Consider the following 19,924-nt stretch of genomic DNA (forward strand, 5'->3'; position numbering starts at 1 on the left):
CGAATTAATTTTATACCCAACATCACTGTTTTTGTATATTGCCCCTGGTTTAAATGTCGTGTGTTCGTCGCTAAAGATTGCTAATACTACCTATATTAGCACGTTGAAGACCGCATTGAAAAATCTTATTTCTCACATAAGGACTAGATTTTTTTTATTTCATGTTTTTAGTGTACAATAATTTGAAGTAGACAATATTTAACACATTGATTTATTTCAATTAAAGTGGCCACGGGTGATCATCCGGTCCCAACGTGTAAATTTACTTTGTTGCGGAGTGACCCATCGTTGGGCATGCGGTCTTTAACGTGTTAGTCATGCATTTGAATAAAATATACAAATAATATAATACATAAGCAGTTGATATTGTGGACAAGACATGTTGAAATCTTTTAGGTATAATGTCTACTACATAAATATTATAAAATAGGTACTTTTGTTTTACATTATGATAAATTATAATAGGTCACATTGTTTCTAGATAGATAGTCATAGGTCATCGATATGACAACACTGAATAATAAAATACTCATCCTGATCAAAAAAATGTTAATGTTGATAATTATACTCCATCAATTCCTGTACATAGGACTCTCCCAAGGCACGTCACTTGGTACGATCTTCAGCCCTTCTCTTCCAGTTTTTACCCGCTACTCTACGGATGTCGTCGCTCCACCTGGCTCCAGCGCGACCTACATTACGATTGTCAATTTGAGGTCTCCACTCTAGATCACGCGTACTCCAGCGAGATTCGGTTCTGCGACAGATACGACCAGCTGAGTGCCACTTCAACTTACAGATACGAAAAGCTATGCTCGCTCTTTCATAGCTCGTTGAGAGACTTTGAGTTGGTGTCGACAATACCAGTCGTATCGTTTTAGTGTCCAAATTATGATCATAATTTATCATTATTTTAATGTAAGTAATACTGAATAATTTTAATTCTGGAATAGGTCTCGAGTTTAGGCTTTATATAATTATACACGATAAAAGTAAAGGGTCCCAATTAGACTGTATTTTTATACCTGTAAACTAATATTGGATTAATTTTAATTATAGTTATTTTGTCGATTGAAATACAATATAAATTGTATAATTTATAATAATACAATTGAAGATAACATCAATAAATTTTAATAATGTTATGTTTAAACCTTTACAATAAAAAATCGCGATTATTTAACATCAACATACCATATATGCATATTACGTATTTTATAATAAATTAGTAATACCCGTGAAATTATTATGCGTGTACTATTAATTATTAGGTTATCAAACGACAATAATGAATGAAATATTTGTACGAGGCCACGCCATCTGTTGTTAACTTGTATGTTCCTTTAATATGTGAAAAAATCATAGTAATTTATATATTTTTATGTGCAATATAAAACTTTATTTTTATTTTTTCCTTATCTATCTGTGATCTTCCAATTCGCTTTTATCAGATTTTATAGATTTTGTTATGTGTTGCTTTGAGTTACCACATCCAGTAATGTGGTCTTGCTTTTGTATACAAGTGCTCTGTTAAATCGTAGCCAGACGTGACCTTTTCAGCCTGCATACATAATCCCTGGAGTCTAAGAGAGTTGTTGCTAAAGGGTTGGTATGGTTGAAGTCATTTGAAGTCTTCAACCATAAAAAATTACTTGCTTACCGGCAAAGACTTCAAAAACTTCAATCAAGACTTTTTACATACATAAACAAATCGATTTGGTTCGTACCGAAAAAAAAATAGGTATAAAGTTAAAAATAGGTATAAGGTATAAATATTTTATTACCATTTTTTTTATATTATATTATTAATGAAAAAAATATAACTTAGAAAGTATACGTTATACTGGATCACGTAGCAACACAGAGTAAAGATCTGTGCGATAGATCTCCACTACTCCCGACAGCTTGGTAGAGTGGTAGAGACTAGAGACAATATTTGATCAGTAATGTAAAGACGTGTGGGTGAAACGCACGCTTCGTTCGGCGTTCCACAGCTCCATGCTTCTGTCGAATCCGAAAATAACGAATATTTGACATAAACCATTATATTGTTTTACACTAAACATATTAGCAAAATAGGATTTTCTTAAATTATAAGTCATAGCTGTGGTAAATCCGTGTACTCGGAACGAGTGAATAAATTAATTGAAATAAATTCATTTTTACCGGCGACACTATCCTACACATCTTAACTACATGAATAAAAAATGGAATTCTAAGTCAAGTGAGTACCTATTTTAAGTATTTTACAATGATTAAAACGAGTATTACTATTATTATTATTCAAATAGATTATTTTATTGATCACAAATAGAGCAATTGACATATTAGTGATATAAAAAAGTTCATGTACTTTCAAAGTATAGTAAATAATGTAGGGTATTGTAAGAATTTAACTCTACAAACTATATATAAAAATGAGTGGTTTTATTTCGTAAGAGTCAGATAAAATAACTTATTTTCTATTCCATATCAAATATAATATCATATTTGTTGTGTTATTGTATTATAATATAAATATAGTTTCCATAACTAAACTTTTGAAGAGTAATTATTACAGTTTTTACTAATCGTAAGACTCATATTGTTCGGAAAGTGAGTGTAATAATTTATTACTTACTACTGACTTTTGTACACTAAGACATGTTAAGAAAGCAGTACACCAATAACATTGAGTCTCTAATACATCTAGGAACTTAAATTTTACATTAAGCCGAAGAAGCAAGTCCATAAACTCAACGAAACTTATGGGTAATAGAGTGAAAAATCAAAACAAGAAATCACTCACGTGTTATATGAAAATGCAGCAATGACAGTATTGAATAAACATTTACTCAATCACTTTACAGAATTAATCTATGTTACAATAAAAAAAAATGTCCCGTACAGACCCCCTCTGTACGAGACATTTTTTTTTAATTTAAATTCGAGTATCTCGTACATTGACTACTGAATATGGCTCTCCGTACATTTACGTGTATTCACATATATCGTTATATTTTGGATGAGGGCTGCGGCAGATAATAGTTCTACTATAGAGGCATTATATATTATTTTATATTTATTTTAGGTATATTATTTGTTTCATTGTACCTAGTAGTTTAAGCAGATGTAGGTAAACTTGGTGCAACTGAATATATACATAATTATGGCCGCGTGTAATTGGTCCAACAAATTTGTGCGTATATTAAGATGTCAGTATACCTCATAGCGTAGGCCAATAAGCTCTTGTAGAAGGATTCGCGTACAGTTGCAACACCGAAATATATTATAACAACGAAAGTTATAAATTGTAATTGTTATATGCTACTTTAACACAATGTTACTAAATATATAAATGAATTAATCATACACTGTAATTAACAACAGCAATAAAATGTAGAAGACTCAGAAAAAAAAAATGAATTGTCTTATCTCACCCTTCAACCATACGTACAAATAAGTTTATTAGCAGTTGATTTAAAAAAAAGGTGATATAGAAGAACTCACGCAAACAGCTAAGTACAAGGCTGCCTCGGAGCCATATATGTGAATATGACAAGTTCTATAATTACGTTGCAATCTAAGAACAATATATTATTCTTAGGTTTTCCTTTGGAGCATAATTAAATCTAAAAAAAAATTATTGCCAACTGAATTATATACTATGTTAATAGGTAATATTTTTAATTCACAATTTAGAGGTTTCTATTTTTATATTAAATTAGAACACTTTGCTTTTGCTCGATTTATTGCCATTTTGGTTAAGTATAGTAAGATGATATAGATATTTATTTTTCAAAGACGCGTGTCTATTAACTTCTTTATTATTACAATTTAAAAATAACACTGTCAAGAAATATAAGTAATGCAGTTCCTATTATAATTTGCATTGCATTTTATGTAATTGAATATTGTCATGTAAAATTTCTATTAGTTTCAATCAACTATGTAATGTACAGTCAGCCTTTAAGTTGAATCGTAAGCTTAAAAGTCACTGGCACAAGTTACCTCAATATAATTATTATGTGGTACCAGACGACTGACCGTGCGGAAAAATATAGCACAATATGTAAATGAATGTGATTTGAACGATATTTATATCTTTATTTTTTTTGGGAGAACGCTATGTATATTGTACTTCTTAGCTATAGTTAAAATAATGATAATGTTGTATTATATGAATTTTTGACACTTGACCAAGAAGTGGTAATACACTTCTTTTTAGTATCTCTTACTCTCGCTGTGTAAAACGTAGTAACTTAGTTTTTATTATTATATATATTCTTTATGTCCAGAATTATATAAACTATCAGTACTACCTACGTAACCGGGATATTTAAAAGCAAATATTTTTAGAGTGATAAATCTGTAACGAGCCATAAAAATTTATTCAAGAGATATCTTGTCTCGTATAAAATGCGAGGCATAGGTAGTTCTCAATTAATTTCTTTATGTATATTAATAATCTATAAAAAGAATTATTATAGCAGTACACTGGTACCACCATTGAACTCTGGCATTTGATACGAACAGTCGATGACTCGATTAGTTACTCAATGAAACAAACCTTTAATGATATGTCTAATGTATTATTTATGTATATATTAGATTATAATAATTAGGCATTGTACTCATCACTGAATATAATGTATTAATTGTACATTCAGTCAAACGAGAGTTAATCTCTCTCACTGAGTATTCCATTATTAGTCCATTCTGTAACTAATATAATGATTGAAGTTCTTTTACTTTGGAATTTACTTACGATTAACGTTTAAGTTCGAAACTATGTTTGATTGTTAAAGATTCATGATAATATTTCAAATGTATTATACAAATTTTCATTTAACGATAGGAAGAATATTTTAAATTTAACTATAATATACATTTAATAATAACAATATGCACTTGTGTAATTCATAGACATTACAGTAAGCTACGTGACATGATTGCCGTCTCTACGCTTTACAAATTATATTATTGTTGTAGACGTGTTTTCTTGAGAAACATCATTTTTAAATTATATGTCTATATCCTTTATGAAATGCAAAATTTCAGTAGTTCAGTATTATCCTATAACACATTCCCATCACCACAATCCATTTTTACAATGGGTAAAACTTGATATTCATTTACAAGATTTATTTTAATATTAATATGTAGCATTCTTGTATTATCACATGTATTAGGTAAATGTAGTGAGTGAATGACCGTACTTCAAAAGTGTTAATTTTCCATTGTCACTGTTTAGCAGACGATTCTTCACCATTACTTAAGGCGTTGCGGGACTGACTTGTAAATTGTTTCAGTCATTTACATGCACTCTATGATTTTTGCATGACCATTTTTCAGGAAAATCTATTTTTAGATATATCTATCATTGTCGTCAAGTAGTCGTACAATAAGTCATCCTTTCTATAATAGAACGTGTAATATAAATTATATTATTTTTTTTTAGTTTGAATGCATGAAGCTCCATAGCCATATCTAAATTAAAGTTCCTACCTCTCAAAAAGGGGTTACGTTTTTGAGTAGCTCCACATTTATTGTTGAAGACGTTATAGTCTCGTTTATTGTATTTATATTTTCTACATTACCATAAAATATAAATAACAAAAATCTATTTTCATTTTAAATTGAGATGCATTCAGTGACTTTTGATTTTTATATGGTCCATAACTATTGTAAGTAATTGATGGAAAGTCATATTAAAATATTATTAGTGTGTACCTACTTATGATAACGAGACGGCCTATACACGGTGAGACAGGGTCGTTGAACCATTAGCCCTTGAACTTGCACTGCGCAACACGCTTACAACGCATTGTTTACTATTTTAGATAAGTGTGCCTTTAAAAGTTGTTTGACGTATGCGATTGAGGGTGAGAGGATTACTAGTTAAGGGAATTAGTGATTCCTTTCGTAGAAATGTACCAAGTCACGTCAACCACGTGATTAGCACTGTAAATAGCGTGGTTAATTTGTCACGACGAATTTACTGACCTGACTTCATATGCATCTTATCGTCCTAATGTTACAAGCATATACACCGTTCTTTTATAATCCATAAAAACATGGATTTACATAGGAATGTATACTATTGATAACTCTGTCTAATTGTTTATATTTAATATTTACTTATATTACAGTCGCCCATTAACACCGTTAGTTCAAATTTTTAATATTGCCTTGCTATTCTTCATTTTGATGACGCTAATTTGTAACGGTTTATTTTTGCATTTATATAGCATATTCGAAATATGCAAATTGTTAAACTACGAACAGCAGTTTCATTAGCATAGAAAAATTGATACCGTGAATTACTTCCGTTTAAAAAATTCGGTGTACAAACTAGATCAAAAAGTGTATTAGGAGTGTTAAGTAATAAAGAGAATTGTATTCTTATTATTATATTATATATTGCAACGTGTGCATTATTGGCTTGCTGTGCACGTCCCGTTGCATCCTGATTGGACTGATAAGCGTATTCTCGGCTTGAACATACTTTGGACAAAAATGGTGGAATGATGTTGATCACAGAGGAGGAAACGGATGTATTAGTATTTGTATTATAATTGAAAACTGCAACTGCAAATATAAATATGGTGAAGGAAATCTTAAATAATTTAATTAGAAAAGGCAAGATTTTAAAATCTACTCTACTGAAGTTTATTTAACTTTCTAGAATGAAAAAAAAACTTACATTCGATCAGTATCAGGCGATTTGATCAATATTAAAATATTCTTGCTACTATTTTATTTTCAGAAGGGTACTTTATTAATAATATAAATATATTATTATCTAATAACAATTAACTAAGTCTATGATAGTCTTTCGTTTTCGTTGTATTTCAGCCGAATAGTGTATTGTATATACGTATATCATATTATACACAACGTGTAGTATAGAACACTTTACATAGAATATTCATGATGTTTAATATTCATTTTAATGTAGACATCGCTAACTTAATTCTAGTTTATTTACATAGGTATAATACTTACTATACTACTTTTTATAGCGTACCTATAACTAACCACATGTAGTAGTATCATATTTTTTTGCTATTTTATACAATGTCTCGAAAGATATTTATTGATAACTGCAAACATAGTCACTAAATCCTAAATTATACATTTACAAAGTGCGAGTAATTACTTACAATAACAATACTACTACCATCCAGCTGAAATGATATCGATCTATCTTCGATTCGTTAATATAAAAACATAACGTTTAAGCAATTTAGTAAAGAACATTTACTGCTTAACAAAACTGTTTAAAATACATAGTCTATGTAAAAAAGATGTTTCAGTGTATTGTCATTGTTTGAAAGTTCCTTCAAAATATTTCTAAACATCGCACCATATGGTGTTCTGGAGTTACTACTATGTCGTCTCGTATTTAGGTCGTACGTGATTGCGTCCAAATCGGTTGGGCTCAAAATGTACCTATAACGTTAATAAAGCGTGCTACTATGACACATTAGTAAGGTGTTATATATGCTAATAAATTATATATGTACATAGACATCTCTAGTTTTAAATATACTCGTTCATAAACCACAGTCTGACACATTGGCCTAATTTTGTTAATAAAACTCTTCCTCGTCTGGTTTCCCATGAACTTGCACGCGTGCCGTTTCAATCGACAGAGACTCCACAAAAATAGATTTCGCTTACATAGAGTTATAATTTTTTATTTTTGTCTTCTCTCACTTAATAAAAAACTGTATTTAAAAAGTAAAATCATGCAGTGAACATGTTGTTGTATTTTTAAATAACTACAAGGTAGGTACGCATTCGATATACTCTATACAGTGATTATAAAGGTTTAAATGCCTTTAAAATAGTTGTTTTCTTGTGTATAATTAGGTAGTAGCGAGATAAAGTCCTAAAGATTGAATATCTAAATTAAGATCATACCTGCTACATAATGGGATTTAATGCCGCATCCAATTAATGTAAGCTTTTATCTCTGAAACTATACACTAGTAGTTTTATTTTAGACTCGGGAGCAGTGAGCAGACGCTGTCGTTAAAAAATTTACTGCTGGGCTTACATTACCAGTTACCATTATAGTTGCTGATTTTTTCGATAATAAAAATATAACTTCATGACTACTACTGTAGCTAGTTATGAAATCCTATATTCCCATATTTATATTATATTCGTATATTTGAATTCAACTTGACTGGGACAAGCCTTCCGCAATCTCTCGTAATAAATTAGTTTCTTATTATTGTTAATATATACATCAGTAGAGGAATAAAAAATACAAATTTGTTACATTACGTTACATTTTTAATAAATATATACATGTTATATTTATGTAGTTATAGATTATGGTTTTAAGGTCATGAAGACCTTACTGTGTAAGTTAGAATAGTTAACCGCAATGCTATTCTGATTCCGTTCTTACTTTTGAGAACAAATTTTGGTATGAAACGTTTTTAAGTTATTATCAATAATATGTTCAGAATAAATAACATTCTTTTGTCATCCTACTGCTACTGTTCTCCTCATAAAATTCATAATAAAGACATAAGAAAAGTCAAATATATCTCAGGTTTTATTTTAAGATATTCTTCTCTTATACACACTACACTTGGTACTCAATAATACACTTGGTATTGAGTTTTTGATTAACTTATTATTGTAGTTAATTTAGGTTCGGTTGAAAAGGTCATATAAATTATTACCTTGCTTTATGAAATAAAATCATTATCAAACATACATGAATTTATGAAATGGCAATTGTTTAGGTTTTTTCTTTTTTCTGCCAGTAATAAAGGTTGTCTACTTACACCTTTAAAAATACATTTGATTCAGAGGATCAGCATTCTTCATTTATGACAATTTGAAACTGAATATTTATTTAAATTATTTCATAACTATAGATTAGCATTTACCATTAGAATGCAGTTAGATTATTAGAATATGAATGTGTGCAGGATGAACTAATGATCTTCATATTGGGATGGTATTGCTTTCCCTCAGTTGTTATCGATATAAACTTAACGACAATAAACAAAATAATAGGATTTTATGCCGTTAAGGCATAAAATCCTATTATTTACAGTAAAAATTTACCATAGCAGTACATAAAGAGTACACAGAAACCTTAGAATACAATGTGGGCCTCCAGGTGTAGTGTTTAGCAACGGGTGACTAATACTCCAAGCCTGCTGTTTATCACCAATAGTTATCAATATTCCTATAGAGAAATTGTTCGGACAAAAAAAAGGGACCATCGGTTTAAAATTAACAATTACACAGTCTTTCTATACTGACGCGTAAGCCCAAACAATGTCAGGAACTTTTAAATGAAGTGGATGACTTCTATACAAGGACTAGCAAATGTCACTACCTCTGTCTATGTAGATGAAACACTAAATATACTTCTTACGACCCGGAACTATCTATAAGTGGGCAATGTGTTAGAACAATTTCCGAAGCGGTGCCTTTCAAATTTTTTGGGAGAAAGATAGATTACATTACTTATACCATCCCTACAGGTAGTTCACAATTTCATTAACGATCTCCATAAGGTAAATTTAAATTAAAACCATACTCGGATTCCAAGTCCCGGGAAATGCTTAGACTTTCCCTCTCTACCATACGATGGACCCGGCACATACCTAACACATGGGCTTGTATCTAAGTCTTTGAACAATTTATTGTTAGGTGTAGTGACATTACTTCTGAGAAGTTATTTTACTAGTTTAGTTATTTACTTCAGTGTTAAAGTTCATTTGATAAATGAATTTAAAAGATATATAATGCCATTTTAAAAATACTTCGTGTTGTTATGACTATAATTAGTAGTTGTTTAACGATAACAAAGATTCGCTAGTAAAATGTAATTCATAAAAGAATGTCCGAGATCGCTACGACCCATGACTCGCTAAAAATTGACCCGATAAACACTTCGGCGCCTATGTCTGTCCTAATTTTAACAAGAGTTTTTTTGTGAAGAATTTCCTTTAAATTAAACTTGGTACGTCGAACAATAAAGATATTTAAAATCGTGTTTTACGCTAATAACATTATTATTACTTTACATTACTATTACTCGTGCGATACCAGTGAAGGATAATAGAGTAAGAATAAAGTAGGAATGATAACAGGTTAAGAATAAAGTATGAAGAATAACAGGGTAAGAATAAGGTATTCATGTCATTTATCCAATCATTGTGAATTTATTAACAATACGTCAAGATGGTTGTTAGGGATTGGAGATCTAATTGACAGTTCCCTACCAAGTCAACCTCCTCTCTATAACTAGCAATTCAGCGAATAGTCTCTATATTTCCATCCGTGATTGGTTATTATCAACTATTTATGTTGTCATTAAGTGGCGATATCCTCACAGGACTAGTTTATAATTATAGATATTATATAAATGTAGAATAAATTCCTTTTAAGGTGAATTATATTATATTTTATTTAATAGCCACGCCAACTTAAAATAGCGTTAATTAGACTATTGTCAATTAATTCTTACGTATCTAATAGTTCCACATTTAGCCATGCGGTTTTATGTGTTCAACTAATATATATAATGTAAAAAAAGTTTTATGTTTTAATGTTTGTTACTCAATTATGCTTAAACAAATGAGCAGGAAACCTGATACATAAATAGTTTGTTTTTTAACGAGGGGAAATGTTCAAAACAGAATCGCCCGCCTTTATGAAGAGGTGTCGAAGGATACTGTGCCCCCTCGGTGTTCCTCCGAAACTACGATAGTCGGCTTCGTGCAGGGCCGTAGTCGGAAGTTTCTTCCGGTCTTGAAGGCACCGCTCGGCCCGGAGCCCCGACACGAGTCAGGGCATCTCACGCATACTTACCTTTGGTGACGCACCATCACTAGTCTGCCGCCAAGCTGCACCAAGTTGCAGCCCAAGGATGTCCTCCAGTGATAGGTGTCCCCGTGTCCCCGATATCCCCGATCTTAACAATATTAAAATCGGGAGCTGCCTACTCGTGCATACTTACCGAGACTTGCGAAGCGTCTCCGGGACCGTATCCTTTGTAAGCACTCCCGCACCATAGGGATAAACCGTAGGCAGCGGTAGTGTTGCCTCCTCGAGTATTGCCCAGCGACTGAAGACCCCCATCAACCTCCTCCATTCCTCCCACTGTCTTCTCACGCCACGTCGACTCCGTCGTCTGCGGGCGCTCCTCGTGCGGACGACGTCAGCCTCTTCGACAGTTGTCGTAAGAGGTTTTTTACAGAGGTTGTCTCCTCGCAGCCCCGGGCGATCCCAGGGCCCCCGTTGTCATACTAGGCGGACATCACATCCAGTGAAAGTTTACAGTATGAAGACACACTTGCAATCTTCGCCGGAGGTCAACTCCTTCATTTACGGGCATTCCAACCTGCAACTCTGTCCTCCTCATCGACTCTGGTGTCGACCGCGAGAAGTTTTTTATAGAGGTTGTCTCCTCGGAGCCCCGAGTGAACCCAGGGCCTCCGTTCTTACTACACTACACTACAATAGAGTTCTAGATTAAGTTTAGTAGAATACTATTACTCCAGAAACGCAGATGATGAGGATGCAACTAGTCGTAGTTGAGATAATAATACAAAACGGAAACGTACAAGTCTAACTTTTAGCTAACTAGAATTTAAGGACATCACCTCTCCGTAAGAAGTAAAAATAAACGTAATTAAGTATTTACAATAGAAATTATATAAAAACAACTCATAAACAAAGAGAGGATAAAATGAAGCCAACGTGTTACTTGTGTATTTAAAAAAATATTATTATAAAGATAAAATATGATATCAAGTTGTTACAATAAATTATGTTTGACAGAAATCAATCAGTACAATGTCAAAGTTAAATGAACGCGAGACTGACGAGATAATAAGTTCTTAGTATTTCTCGAGTAGCGTTCTGCTATAAATTATATAATAATATAATATATATAACATAAATAATAAGCATGGGATTTAGTGGGAGCAAACAATAGTTTTTACTTAAGTCTGCAATCTTCCATTTATTTCTCCATCTCTCTTCTGTTGTTTTACGTTTCACTTCGTTTTTGTTTTACTCGCTTACTTTTTTCACTACACAAACTCTATGTTTTAGGCAACTTACCAGTTCATGCATCAACTTACCCAATCCTATATAAATATTTCTTTACTTTTTTTTATCAAAGACAAATTACGCTGTATCGGATGTAAGTACTACTAAGTACTTACGGTCGTCGCTGATTCAAATGACGCACTTATAATAATTGTGTAACATGTTTTCACAAATATGGTCGTTTTCTATTTCTAAATAGTTACGAAAAAGTCGCATTCACTAATACATAGGTACCGATAATAATATGTGTATACCAAATGACAATATGGTATTGTTGCTGCATTGTAACACTGTGTATCATATTATTTTTTCTTAGAAATTAAATCCACAACTTACCTAATATAATAATTAAAATATGATCGGTATTCTTATTATAAGTTAGCTCTATGATCTTTTATAAATCTCTGCGTACAATTAATAGAGTGTTCATAAATAATTAAAACACAATTTATTTAATTAATTTGTTATTTAAATCTAAAAATATAGAAAATACAATACCATGCTATTCCTTACTAAGTAGGTAAATATTGTGTAAATGTGAATGTGCTTACTGATTAAAGTATTAACTGGCATGTTATGAAAACCTGAGAAATAGGAATCCTGCAATTTTCGAGTAGAAATATGTATGAATAAAAACAGAAGGCGAAAATTAAATCGCAATTTATTTTATGCCTGTTGTTTTAAGTCGATCGTTAAATTGTTAGCACCATAGAATTGTTCTTGTCACAATTTTCTTTCATTTTTATATACAGTTTAAATTTTAGATTGGAAGCAAAGTGCTGTTTTTATATTTCTTTCTACATTAAGACGATGGAAATTGAAATCGATACTAACGGACCGAGTGAACTGTTCATAAATCCGCCCACTCTCTTTCAAAGAGTATATAGAACACATTGTATATAAAACAGAATATGCGTGTCTTTCACGATTTTCTCCAACTATTATGAATTGATTTATGAGTCCTTTGCACGCCTACGCTTTCGTTGCGCTAGTCAGTTTTTAATTTTACAACGCGTCTGAAGACGATTTGGAGCTATTTTTGCTATAAATGGTCGAAAAACTAGTTATACGTACAAAATATGGAGTCAGACTGTAAGGATCGCAATAATTAGCTAGTTTACCCACAGTAGAAACAGAAAATATATATTTTAAATGGCTTACAAACATACAATATCTCACAATCGTCATGAAATTCTATAATTTAGTAGAGAACGTGTTTAGTTTTATTTTCATTATAATTTACTACTTACTACATAGTAACGAGAACACCTGTTTCCATAAAATCAATTACATACGTATGAAATACATGTATTGAATGTTTGAATAAGTGTTACCTACATTAAGTCCGTGAAGAGGTAATATTTTGTACTTGATGACGATATCGAATTAATGGTGGTGCGAACATTTTGGCTGACAAGAAATTTAGTTTTCTGGAATAGGTACTTGTATATATATTAGTTGCATTTTAGATTTTTAAATATGATATTCATGACATGGAAAAAACATTTTTTAATTGATTAGGGATATATATTTTGATAACCTTTCATAGTAATTTTCAGTGAACCTTTCATAATGATTTTTTGGTGGGATTTGATAATTACATATTTATGGAATACAGTTTTTTTTCAATTTGACAACTTATTATAGTAGCTTATTACAATGGTAATGATTCTATATGCAAATGTGCACATATATAGGTAGACGCGTTTACTTATTTATTATTCTTGCTGTTCCTGTTTCATAATTATTTCTATATTGGGTTTTGATAGATATATCGCGGAATGATTTCATATCTCATTGACATTTTATTCTAACTTTTATTTTAAAATGTTATCAGATATGCCGAAACTGTGTGCAGAGTATTTGCATTAGGTCAATAAAAACAATTGATGTAACCACAGTTTATCGACCAAAACGTCATAAACAAAACTTTACTATCATAAATAAAACGTATTAATCAGTCTTAGGTTTTGCAAATATTTTTAAAATTTTTAAAGTGGATACTGAGTAAAAATAGGACATTAGGTCATTCTCATAACAGAATATAGGTATTATTTATACAAACTGCCAGCTGATTTTCTACGATAAGTATACATAGTAATTTTAGTAATAATTTATACATTGTAGTATTCATTACCATAAATAACAAAGCAGAGAAAATAATTTAAATAAAACAAGATGTCCCACGCACTCGAATGGCTCGTGCATTTAACAAAATGTATTGTATTCGAAATTAGAAAGTAGTTTATCGATAATTCGGTTCATGTTACAAGTAGGTAGTACAACACTAGTGGACGACCTTTGCGTCTACCAACCGTGCGACAGGACGAGCTGGTGTGACCAGACGACACTCGCTACTTCACGTTGGATAAACACCGCAAGCGACTGACAGGCTAATTAGCACCTTTATCGCGTGCGCCATGTTACTACTTACAAATGTAAAACACTTCTACAGTAAGTAGGTGGGCGATAAGTTCAAGTGGGTGTGCACTTTTATTTATAATCGAAAAATTGCAATGACGAGGTGAATACCACCTCCACGTATTTTTCAGCAGAGAAGGCGGGAAAATAAAATCCTTACGTATTTTTTAATAATGCCTTTTGCGGATTTGTCGCGCCATATTACTAATATTTTAGTAGACAGGTTAAACAGTATCAGAGTCAGTTTAAATTTCAATATTTAATTTGACATAATTTTATATGCTCCTGTTAGCACAACACTACGTTAGGCATCTCTTACCAGTTCCATCGCCTTGGCTCACCATGCCGTCGGACTAAAACTCCAGTGACTGGCGTCCATACAGAGCCAAGCCCACTCACCCTCTGACAGAAAAGGCAGAGTCACGCAGGAGCGGGCATCCACAACGGCGATTAGCCGACAACTAACGAAATGACTAACAAAAAAGATATTAACTGTTTCCCAGTGTTCATCAGACTCAACTATTTCCAAAGCGACCCACATTGGGTCGAAAATGAAGAAAAGAGACAATGCATTTTTGTCGTTTATTTATTTGTATATGTCGATCGATAGAGCTCATTGGGAACTGTCACTCATACGAACTGATATATGATTTTTTTTAACTGGTATATACCTACTTGTTTTTCATATGATGTAACGTGATTATATTATGCTCCTCTTTTGAACGTTCGGAAATTTCAGCATCAGTAAAGCCATTGTTATATGAGTAAATTAGACATGTTCTATGATACAACTTGGCTAATTTACAACTAAGTATGAATATTATACTCACTCGTAAGGCAGTTTTCCACGAAGTCACTAGTAGGAGGTACGATGTACATGATTAGGGATTGGCACTGTCATCATAATACTCATATTACATTCGTCGCTCTACATACATACTGCCAAATATAAATTTAATTTATAATAAACTAGCGGTTTGATCAGCTTTAGCCCCATTGATTCCTATTTGCAAGGGTTTTTTTCAGAAATCTGTGTTCACTTACATAAAAGAAATAAGAACTCCTGTGCAAAATGTCCCATAGAACATTTTGCAGACGAGTTTGCGTCGCAAATTCAACTGTTTATGACTTAAACTATAAGATTCTTCACCTTGAAAATTTATGATAAATAATAGAATTTTTAATAAACTGTAGTAAAGGTACTATGTGTCGTATTTCCTTTATTTACGTTACAAACAAATCGACAGGCGGTCACCGAATTGCTGCACTCTACTCTACCCGACTCACGGAGCCGAACGCATACATGCGTATCGAAAGGTTGTTTTGTGTTGAGGCCTGCAATACCCTGCAGTGGAACGCACTCCGTTCTATCGTGTACTTCAAAAGGCTCTGTATACAGTATATAATAATTTTTATCGTTCATTAAAAATTAGTAACTATGTAACCTAGTGCCCCTAATGATTTACTAATTACATATTATCTTTTAATCTCTTTCTATGTAATTAACAAACATTACCTAATTAGATAGCAGACAGTAAGTAAGTCTATGTTAAATTTTGGTTGTTTCTATGTCATAATTAACAATTATGCTAAATAGGAACATATTTTATAGAACATAATTTTCTAGATTTTTTAAAGTATGTTTCAACCTATAAAAGGAAAAGATTATCAATTGAACAACAATATTATATTATATTAAAATAGCTTATTGTTCCTTCTATATGCCCGTCGGTTTGTTTATCAATGCATAACGCGTTGGTTTAAGAAATTACTAGTGATATCAATTGAATTTCGAATAGAGTTAGATAATGTAGGCGTAATAATAATATTTTTTTACATTATTTGTAAAAATCGGCTTGAAATTTAATTTAATTTCAATATCAAAATATTATTTTATTTAATTTTCAATGATTTATTTAAAAATCCTCTGCAAATCTATCAAGAAGCAAAATAAAAATTAACCAATTAAATACGGTAAAATGAAATTTACAGTTTATGTGTAATTCTGATGTATAATATAAACTCTATTAATGTAAAGTTTCATCTACTATAAATCCCTTCTAACGTATTGGGTACTTATAAAGCTGATGGCTAGCGGAACTCACTTCAGACAGAACAGTATAATGTATATATAGATACTATGATGCTTATTGCCGTCTATCTTATTGATATTTAAAATGTAATCGTAATTATAATTTAATCCGAATAATATAACCTAAAAATTTACAAAATACACACTAAAAGCCACTCAAAGGCTTTTATAGTGCATGGGGATTCAAACGCACAAATGACTCCCGGACCGTGGCGCCAGCGTGCCACGCCTTTCGTCCCTTGTCTAGAGGCACGTGACCGAGATTATTCTAAGTCATCTTCGCCTTTTTTTATTTGTCCCATAATGCATTCCAATACAAAAAGGGTTCCAACGTTTTTTACTGTTTCAAGATTTACTGAGCAACTGAGCAATGTCAACTGTATGAGCAACTGTCGTTCCGTATGGATACCAACAACTTTCTCGGTTGTGGCTTTACATAAGCAAAGTAGAAATCCTTGTAGATAAATATGTGCATTTCTATAAGGATCTGCTTATGCCGTAAATTGTGTATGGAGGCGACTGTCAATCATTCGTGTTTTGTCGCGATTCTTCGAAGAAAGCTTTACCTTATACAGAAACTAGATTCTACTGTTGATACAAGTATTATAATTTTGCTGTCAACGTTTTATAAAACACTGTGTGTGGTAGATTTTTTTTATCTTAATATACAGACTCATCTACATAAGTCTATAGACATATTTGTAAGTAATAATTCTGTGAATATAATTTGAAAGTAATACCTACAATAAAGAGGTTATCTCACTTACTATCTCCATTTAAACATAGTGAAGTTTTATGTGGAAATGTATACATTGCATAGATAGGAAAAATGAAGACAAAAAGACAAATGTAAATAAATAGAAACAAAACTATTCGATTTATTAAAAATCTTTGTATAGGAAAATAACAATAATTTTATAAAATTTACATTATCTACTGAAGAATCAAATTTGAAGATAATCACAGATGATGATGAAATATTTCATTTTTTTTCAAGTTGGAAAATAAACTGTAGACTGATAAAATTCATTAATTTTACATGAATATATGTATAAAAAATATACTTACTTGGTAAAACAGGACATTGAGTACACTAGCAGAAACCTGAAATAACTAAATGCTCTATTACACCTTTTAGAGGGCTCAAAATTATCAAGTACCATTTTATCTTCTAGATACGTTTTACCTTTCTTTTTCATACTCTAATAATTTGATTAATAATATGTTTTTTGTTTCTTTACAGATTATGATGCAGCAACACAGAAGACGAATAATATACTCATCTAATTATAAACATAAAATGTAAATAAATAAATGTGCCTTCATTATTAGGAGAGTGCTATTCGCTGAATTATTCCGTGTGGCGTACATTTTTGGTGAATTCTAGTGGTTGTAGTGTACGTGGAACGATGGATTTCTGGTGTTTTACATTCAGCCTATTACTCTTCCAATCGTCGGCGTCGTGGTGCAGCGCAAAGCATTTAGCACTAGATAATATGCTGAGAGTGGAGTATCCCGATCGCAACTTGGAAAAAGAAGTCCAGGATAGCATAGAGCACCTAATACATACAGGTAAGCGTATCTTTTATTTAAATAAAATATTGTTTTATATTTTATTAATAACCAAAATTACAATTCTCATTTATATTCTTAATTCAGATTTCCTATTTCTAATTTATAACTGATTTTATTACAATTAATTGTAATAATATCCATCTCATAGATTATGGAATCACCGATCCCTTCCATGTTAGATTCAAATGTAACGAGCGACATATACGCATGTCAAGTGTTCAATACTACTTTCTCATTTGACAATGCCTTCAACTCTGGTATGAAGGAATATTATTATTATTATAATAGAAATATTTTTAATAGAGCCCAAACGTTGAATAATATTTTAATAATGCATTACGTTTAGCGAGAGCTTGAGATGTAGAATAGATGAAATTTTGATACGTATGATAAACATTTTCGCAAAAGTTAGATTTACTTGGATTACTTTTATTCCAATTGACTTATTTACTCAGACTTGGAAATTACAGGGATTAAATTCGTCCTATTTAATCCCTATAATGAAGTATAGAAGTTCTTTGATATCACTGACAATTGAAATTCATTTATATGAAATAGATATATAAAAAAAATGTTTATAACATTTTACACTTATATTCTGCAATAATATTTTAATCAGGCTACTACTGAGAAAGATTACATTAATCGGTAGTCATGTGTGTGCTATATACGCTGTTTAAATAAAATGTGAGTGAAATAAAACTGTAACACTGAATAAATTTACTTATATATATATATATATAGAGTTCCGATTCGCTACATATACATATATAGGTAATCGGAAATCACGCGAAATATGTGTCTAAATGACCAATTTCCTTACTTTTTAGTATAACACAGACTGGTAGCTCTGCCATCTTCATTGCAAGGCAGACAATACTTATCTATTAAAATATAAAGAGAAAGACAGCTAATATTGTAATAAGGAATTTAAACTCTGATACCAATACACATATTCAAAAATTCTTTTATTTTTTTAAAGATATATTATTCCAGAGTATCCTATTTTGTAAATGTATATTAAATTTAAAAGTTTTGGGCTCCACGACAAAGCTCAAAGCCGAAATCGATCATATAACATAGTCCCTAGTTAAATTATACAAATACCAATTAGACGTCTAATATACATATACGCATATTTATGACAACAAATCACTTAAATGATTAGCAAATAAACTTAAGGTAGTGTTAAATATATTAATAGTATACTAATAGATTCACACAGCTCATACTGATCGTGTACTTTGGTGACTTAAAGCCGTTCTTATTGAAAATTATTATATTAATTGTACACGTATTCGCGGAATTACAATAAGCATTTCGTTAGAAACGACTATGTAACAAAAAATATCATTAAATAAAAGAAATTTTACTTTTTTGTATACACTTTATTACAAATTAATAGTGAAGTCAAAACTGATTTGGATATAATTAAATTGGAATACCGTATAACAATTAAGTTGACAGTTGAAAAGGGTACAAATCGCGAGGAAGATAATAACCTGTCGTAAATTGATTAAAAAAATAACTTATTATCATATTTTGTATTATTTTTACTTCATTATTTATGTTGCGTTTATAATACTACTATATAGGTTAATATTTAATAGTATTATTTATTTCTTCTCCATTCCTAACTCATATCACTTACTGACTTTATTAAATGAATTTTTCATATTTTATTAATCATCTGCTTCATCTGTATCATAATGTAAGTATTTTTATTATATATCAATACTTTTGTTTAAATTAAACACA

General features: G+C 31.1%; 1 protein-coding gene across 2 annotated transcripts in view; it reads left to right on the forward strand.

The window, feature by feature from the left end:
* The first annotated feature begins 1,970 nt into the window (after positions 1-1,970).
* Positions 1,971-19,924, forward strand: part of LOC131849591 (A disintegrin and metalloproteinase with thrombospondin motifs 7) — a 71,274-nt gene continuing 53,320 nt past the window's right edge. For both annotated transcript variants that reach the window (XM_059199694.1, XM_059199703.1), the window contains exons 1-2: positions 1,971-2,224; positions 17,835-18,163. In XM_059199694.1, coding sequence (XP_059055677.1) covers positions 18,001-18,163 — 163 coding nt within the window. In that variant the 5' untranslated portion in view covers positions 1,971-2,224; positions 17,835-18,000. The remainder of the gene's footprint in view (positions 2,225-17,834; positions 18,164-19,924) is intronic.

The sequence above is a fragment of the Achroia grisella genome, unplaced genomic scaffold (genome assembly GCF_030625045.1).
Source record: "Achroia grisella isolate CSIRO2021 unplaced genomic scaffold, CSIRO_AGI_Agris_v1 utg1111, whole genome shotgun sequence".
Taxonomy (NCBI): Eukaryota; Metazoa; Arthropoda; class Insecta; order Lepidoptera; family Pyralidae; genus Achroia; species Achroia grisella.